Source organism: Tachysurus vachellii, chromosome 3, assembly GCF_030014155.1.
Source record: "Tachysurus vachellii isolate PV-2020 chromosome 3, HZAU_Pvac_v1, whole genome shotgun sequence".
Lineage (NCBI taxonomy): Eukaryota > Metazoa > Chordata > Actinopteri > Siluriformes > Bagridae > Tachysurus > Tachysurus vachellii.
The window spans coordinates 33,780,506-33,788,170 of NC_083462.1; the positions used below are offsets into that span (position 1 = coordinate 33,780,506).

Sequence of the window (7,665 nt, forward strand, 5' to 3'; positions counted from 1 at the left end):
CCCTGGATGGCGTGCCAACCCATCACAGGGCACACACACACACTCTCATTCACTCACGCAATCACACACTACGGACAATTTTTACAGAGATGCCAATCAACCTACCATGCATGTCTTTGGACCGGGGGAGGAAACCGGAGTACCCGGAGGAAACCCCCGAGGCACGGGGAGAACATGCAAACTCCACACACACAAGGCGGAGACGGGAATCGAATCCCAACCCTGGAGGTGTGAGGCGAACGTGCTAACCACTAAGCCGCCGTGACCCCACATGTTGACATGTTGCAGATTTAAAAACTGAATTTATATCTATGTTGATTGATAAAAAGCAAATAAGCAAAAAAACATACAATTCCCTCCTAAAGTATCGGAATGTCAGGGCTATATTATTTCCACCACCTTTGGATTTGAAATCAAAAATTACTTATGAGACAACACAGCAGGATTTCAGCTTTCATGTGTCAAACAACTTAGGACATTTAATTCGATTGAATGTCATTTGTACGGTGCTTTTAACAATGGATGCTGTCACAGAGAACACCTTTGGTGTTTTTAAAACAAATTTCGAAAACACACAAGAAGAACTTTGGTGAGATATTAAACCGCCCTCAGTTATAGCTGGTCGATATGATTTGTCTTGACAAGCCTCCAGTACCCCTGTGGCACCACACCGTCTGTGACACGACACTCACTTGGCACCCATAGTGATTATCTCTCTGTGTTGGGGCACTGCTCTCTGCTAGGCTCTTTCTTTTAGGGATGTCCTGTATGACCAGAGAGTGAATGTTTGGGCACCTTTCACTGAGCCAATGACATTTATCTGTGCTTGGCATTTTGGGTCCAGGTTCTAACTGATAGCTCACTTCTAAAATAATTCCATATTCTACATATTCTGTTGAAACTCTGTTCACAATAGAGCAAATTTTTAGTGACAAAGCAACTATTTGAACTTGATCTTATGTTGATGTAGCCTTAAGCCAAATAGGAAAAATGTAGTTTATATCCCGCTGTGGATTATGGGTGTGGAGTGAAGGGTCGTTCACAGAAGAGTCAACATGTATAGAATGAATGGACTAAACACTAATGCAACCACGGGGAGAACATGCAAACTCCACACACACAAGGCGGAGGCGGGAATCGAACCCCCAACCCTGGAGGTGTGAGGCGAACGTGCTAACCACTAAGACACCGTGCCCCCCAGACTGATGTTGAAAATGGTAATTATATGTAAGCTGGTAGGCAATGATCCTGATAGGTAGGTAAGCTTGTGATAAGAGATGAGGAGAATGATGAGCAATGTTAAGAAGTATCATGGTCTCAGCCTAGTTTAAGTCATGTCTGTTGGCAACCTTCTTATTTTTTTTCAAAAGATTCTTTTGGAATAGATGGAGAAGCTTGTGACACTTTTGCCAATTCTAAAAGGTTTCTGAAAAACATCAAAAATATAAAAGAAAGCATCAACAATGTAGAAAGTAATCAGAGGACTCTGGGTTAGGGTTAGGATTTAGGGTTGGGGTTAGGGTTAGGATTAGGATTGGGAATTAGGATTTGGGGTTGGGGTTAGGGGTTAGGATTAGGGTTAGGATTTAGGGTTGGGGTAAGGGTAAGGGTAAGGGTTAGGGTTAGGTTGTACTTACCTTTAGCTAACAGGACACTGAAGCGAACAGCTCCAGGTAGTTCAACATGCGCACAGGTGAGACGTTGCAGTAAAATTGGACATTTATCATGTGTGTGAAAAAAATGATTGAGAATTCAGTTGACATTCCATAATTTATTACTGACCTACTCAGCCTTTTATTGCATTTTTTATATTAAGAGTCTTGATAGAAAAAAATCTTTCACTTTTCATTTCTTAAAAAAAAACTATAAAATCCTATACAATTCATATATATATATATATATATATATATATATATATATATATATATATATATATATATATATATATATATATAATTTTAATTTCATTAGTACAACACAGATAACAAGTTACTAACAAGATGATATTGATTAAAAAAAGCATACTGTTGCAACATTTCTCAAAATGTAAAAACAAAAAAAATGCACACTAAGTAAATACATGCATACATACATTACATGCGTAGACAGTCATTCTTGAGTTGGGAAGAATATGATTTAATGCATTTCTTTTCTTTATATAGCCTACTTCACTGGCATGCCCTCTTCCTACATAAGAATTACATAGTGATGCCATCATTGATTACACATCAAGATCTTCATTTGCTTTCAGCAGCTGGTTGGTTAGATGAACATGGTGGACTTTTACACGAGGCGTTCACTGCCTGACGTTCTGAGAGACGATATAAACCCTCTTCAATAAGCCATCACTGCTTCAATATGGGTTTAGTGTTGAATTTGATGTAATGTTCTGTAATTGCTATGTATTCATGCTCACCTCTTGGTGCACGTCTCACCTGTACTCCCAGAAATCAGGAATTCTAACGATTTAATAAGACGATGCTGAATTACATGATGCCCTAAAAGGAGAATTCTTCCAGATTTACAATCCCGAGACTATAATGTATGAAACACTGAATAATGTGGCTTTTTTTCTGTTATCTGTGTTTGAAATAATTGCGCATTATCTTCACTATTACACCCTGGACTGGAGCAGTAATGGCAAATGAATCTAACACTGGCAAGAATCTCTGGCAATAACCATACATGCTAGTTTTGTCAAATAAAAATCAAATTGTTGACAATCAACATAGAAAATCCAATGTTTAACAGGAGAAGATTCACCAATATTTAATAGCATTTTGTAGCCGATAGCTAGCATTTTATTTTGCCCAGCGTAATGCCATAGACGACGTTTTTTACCCATGGATTTCACAAACAGGGATAAATTAAATACTAGCTCTTAAAATACTCAATCAACTTTAAATATATAATTTTATGCTATTCTAAAATTGAGGTTGAATTAATAAATGACTAATATTAAACTACCTGCAGTAAGTTATAATAGCTCATTAGTTAAATCTGAATCCTGAATTTTCCTTTAAAACGTGTTCTTAAAAATCAAAGGACCATAATATATAATATATATAAGGCAATATAAAAAAAAAAAAAAAAAAATGAAGCCTAACAACATTATACGTATATCTGTAATGGCAGGGTGTGCATTGTACCTTGTTTACTGTTGTAATCTAGCCCGTGGTAATCTGCTCTTACTACACTATTGTTACTGTTAATGATTTAGGTTTTTATTTTATTTTAATTGATAGACTTGTAGCTAATATTCGCTGTTCTCTATGTTCTAGAAATTATTCCTAATTACTGCGATTAGTTTCTTTTCTGCACTTGCTTTTTTTCAGCTGGTGGATATCTAATTTTCTAAACACTCGCATTGTTGTCAGCTCCTCAGGATAGATTCTGGGATTGTATACTGCCTTACTAGTAAGTCAAGCTATAGATATATAGTTTATTTTTTTGGAACAAAAGCAACTGCCAACAGAATACATGTAAATGCGGGTGAATATACAGCTGATACAAAGGTCTAGTGACGACAGCAATGGGTATTAATTTGGAAATGTTCGCTCAATGCCACTACAACGTCTACTGTAGTGTCTTTTTATATCCGCTTCAATTCAGCTACTGTTTTGGACACATATACTGTAAGTACTCAAAATGTTTGGTTCATTCTCAACACATGCTTGTTGTTCCTTGTATCACACCTTCAATATGCTGCAAAAGGAAGAAAAAAGCATTGACTCATTACAAAGGACACCTTGTTCCAGTGTAATGCCATTGAAATTGTACCTTCCTGTTCATTTGTGTAGACTGGACAGTGTATACCATCTGCTCTGCTCAACGTCATGCTACATTTAGGAAAGCTTTGCTCATTAGATTTTGCACATATCCGATAACCAATACAACAGTTACTGAATTCCAAGTCTATACATTTTGTCTAATAAAAAATACATATTCAGCACACAGGATTTTCAATAATCTTAAATATATTATTTTCAGCCTTTCATTAATAAACATTGATTTCTGGCCACATTTAAAACATAGGCTACAATTTTGGACGATTTAAGACTCGGTATTAAGAATAGTGTTACAGTAGTATTTACTTTCTCTGTCTTCTCTCAATCCTTAACAAGATCCTTGAGAAATAGCTCCCAGTGTCTTTAGCAGTTCGTGCTATAATTTAAACATGATCTGCAGGCTGTACTTCCCAGACGTCCAATTTCTATCTTACTTAAATAAGAGGTGACCTGTAAACAGAAGCAGGCAGATGCTATATACTTGTCTGGATTAATGGTAAGAACGTAAGAAGACTTTCTGCTCTAGATAGCAACCTTGCCCATTAGTGGAACTGTTGAGGGTCTTCCCACTTGAAAAGGTGGATCCACTTAGACCCTCATGACCTGTGAAATGCTACATGTGTTTTTGTCCTACTGGACGGGACGGGACATTCCCTATTACACTCACTCACAGACATCTCAGACACTGGTCACATGGTCGGGGTTATCTCTGACTTCGATGCACTCAATCTCTTCCCTCTCACGCTCCCTCTCCCGCTCTTTCCTCTTTGCCCGTTTCTTTTTCTTGTGCCGTTTCTTGGAGGGAGGAAAAAAAGTCAAAAACACCGGGAGGATGATGAAACAGTGCAGCACTGTACATCCGGTGGTGAGTAGCGAGCACTTGAACAGTGTGTAGGTCAGGTTGGAAGGCACAAAGAGCAGGGGCATTATCCCAATCACAAAGCATGAGGCATTCTGTAAAATGGCTGCCCCATGCTCTTCGAGCGAAATCTTGATGCATTGGGTCCTGGTGTGCTCGGTGGCCAGTACAAATGTGTAGAGGTGAGGGGCACAGTGATCCATGGCAAAGTTGAGAGTATAAATAAGGCACAGGATAGAGATACTGTCCATATCTACATTCCAGAGTGTCATGAGGCCTAGGACACCCAGCTCCACAGAGGTGACGGTCAAAATCAACCAGAAGTTCCCTAAGGGGTTAATGACGAGGAAGAAAGTGAGGATGAGGATGGTCAGGACACTGAAACCTGATGTTAAAATTGGGGAGACGACCGAGGAACTGTAGCGATCCATAAACACAAAGGTGGGGTTGAAGACAATGAACTTGATGCTGTTTATAAGAGAGAGTGGTCGAAGTCTCTCGAGCAGCTCCACCACCTCCTCCCTTGTTTTCTCTGTGGTTCTGGCTACCAAGTACATCCTGGATGCAACGATGTCATACTCTTCCCCATTTTTTGAGAAAATGATGTCTTCGGTGAAGTGCTGATACTCTGGTCTTCTTAGAAATGAAGTCTTGAGAATATTTATGAAATCACTTTTGGTTGATGCACTGACATTGGTGACCTTCAAATAATTAAAGTAATTATCAATCCAGGAAATCTTATTGAATCCCTGCCCCAGTGTCTTTAGGTGCTCCTGAACTGTGGAGTTCCAGTACTCGATGGGCTCATAGATGTAGAATCCTATCACTGGGCTATAGTTGCTGAACAATTTCTGCTGGGTCAGGGCAAATGACACACTCGGTGAATTGCTGGCTAATAAATTCACTATATTGTAGCCATCGCTGATCTGTAAACATCCCATGAATGAAAACGAGGCGTAAATCAGGTAGAGAATGACCACGAAGGGCTTGACATATGTGTTAGTAATCCACTCTGTGTAATGCTCCCTCAGAAACTGCTGAATAAAGTGATTCTGGTAGGGCATACTGTCATGGTGTGTGGAGAGATCATGGCCATCACTCATCATGGTCTTGAACCATGTGGGCTGGCGGTCCAGGTATTCTACAGAGGGGATTTTGCAGCAGAAAACGCTGTGGTAGCGGTTCTGCTCAAGTTGGCCAGCAAACACCAGGCAGGACCCATAAAAGGAAAAGACGTAGAAGTAATTTACCAGGATGGCCACACACATGCTCTGACAGAACACCTTCACAGACTCGATGTTGGTGAAAGGACTGGCGCCCATGCCAAAAGTGATAATATACAATGAGCTTGTCATGGTGTAGCATACCATCACATCAGCAAAGGCATCTGCCACTCGCTCTTTAAAGGGCAGACTCTCCCGCGTTCTCCTCCAACCAGCCAGGAGCTCAAACACTCCTTTGGTTCCATGCCCTGTGAAGGAACACCAACATTTAAGGTATTTGAATATTCACACTGTTATTAAACAACTGTATCGACAGTTTCTGTAAACTTTTGAGATGTTGTCTTCATCAATGCACATACAGCTTGACAGACAGTATCTTAACACACTATAGTCTAAAGGCGTTTATTGTCAGGAGACTGCAGTTAGAAGCTCTGGCAGGTATAGTTATGACAACACGACTATAAGGGTCAGAAAGTAACAAAGGCATTAGGGCACACTGGATCACTGTCAACAAACCTGAGTGAATGTGTGAGAGTGGCTGAGTCACAGCATCCAAAACTCCTTCTTTAGGAAAACATTCTATGTCCATGCAACACCCAGTACTGTGAAATTAACTAAGAAAACCAATCAAAGCGCCTACCTAAACCTAAATCAACGGTAATTTGCAGGGAAAAGCTCTGCCCCTTGCTGTTGTCTTCATTAATTTGTGCACTGATGTAAAGCCTGCACCTTTTACTCAAGCAGGCACTCCAGATCATGAAACCGTTCAAAGCTTTAAATATCATTAGTAGTATTTTACTTTGTGTGGAGAAAAAGGTGGTAAAAGGCTTAAATCTTCTGCTTCTAGTAAGGACTTGTTCTAGTTCTAGTGCACAATTTGTTTATGCACCTACTGGAACATTCAGACACAAACACATCCAACAACAGTCCAACCTAGAGATAATATACTGTATGTACTGCTTCTACAAGATGTTTATATATTAGACTAATAGACAAATGCTGTAAATGAATGTTGTAGCATTACAAAGCAATGGCATTTCTTATTAGCAGTAGCCTACAGTACCTAACTCACTAGTCATCTCATCTCACCTGTTACATGCAGCATAGAGCACACGCAAACAAAGGCGCTGAATCCTGCATCTTACAAATTAGTGCTAATTTCAATTTAGTTGGATCGTGTGTTGTATTTCACACAATAGTTTTCTGAGCATAAATCCCATTTAACACAAAAAGCCTCCACTCTCAGATTGATTGATTTCTGTGTTTTCAAGTTTAGTAAAAAAAAAAAAATGACACAAATTCGATACTGCTGCTATATGTAATCACATAAATACTAAAATACTGACCATGTGCTGTTTAGATTGTGGGCACACAGCCAAAAATTAACTACCTCGGGTCACGGGGAGCCTGTGCCTATCTCAGGCGTCATCGGGCATCAAGGCAGGATACACCCTGGACGGAGTGCCAACCCATCGCAGGGCACACACACACACTCTCATTCACTCACGCAATCACACACTACGGACAATTTTCCAGAGATGCCAATCAACCTACCATGCATGTCTTTGGACCGGGGGAGGAAACCGGAGTACCCGGAGGAAACCCCCGAGGCACGGGGAGAACATGCAAACTCCACACACACAAGGTGGAGGCGGGAATCGAACCCCCAACCCTGGAGGTGTGAGGCGAACGTGCTAACCACTAAGCCACCGTGTCCCCCAAAAATAAATATATAAAAGTATAAATATTGTTTTGTATTGTTTCAACCTAAAACCTAAAACTGATCTCACCATGC

The 7,665-nt window shown here is 40.0% G+C and overlaps 1 protein-coding gene across 1 annotated transcript in view; it reads right to left on the reverse strand.

The window, feature by feature from the left end:
* Positions 1 to 4,142: 4,142 nt before the first annotated feature.
* Positions 4,143 to 7,665, reverse strand: part of ptchd4 (patched domain containing 4) — a 17,293-nt gene continuing 13,770 nt past the window's right edge. The window contains exon 3 of the mRNA XM_060865071.1: positions 4,143 to 6,118. Within this exon, the coding sequence (XP_060721054.1) occupies positions 4,467 to 6,118 (1,652 nt within the window). The 3' untranslated portion in view covers positions 4,143 to 4,466. The remainder of the gene's footprint in view (positions 6,119 to 7,665) is intronic.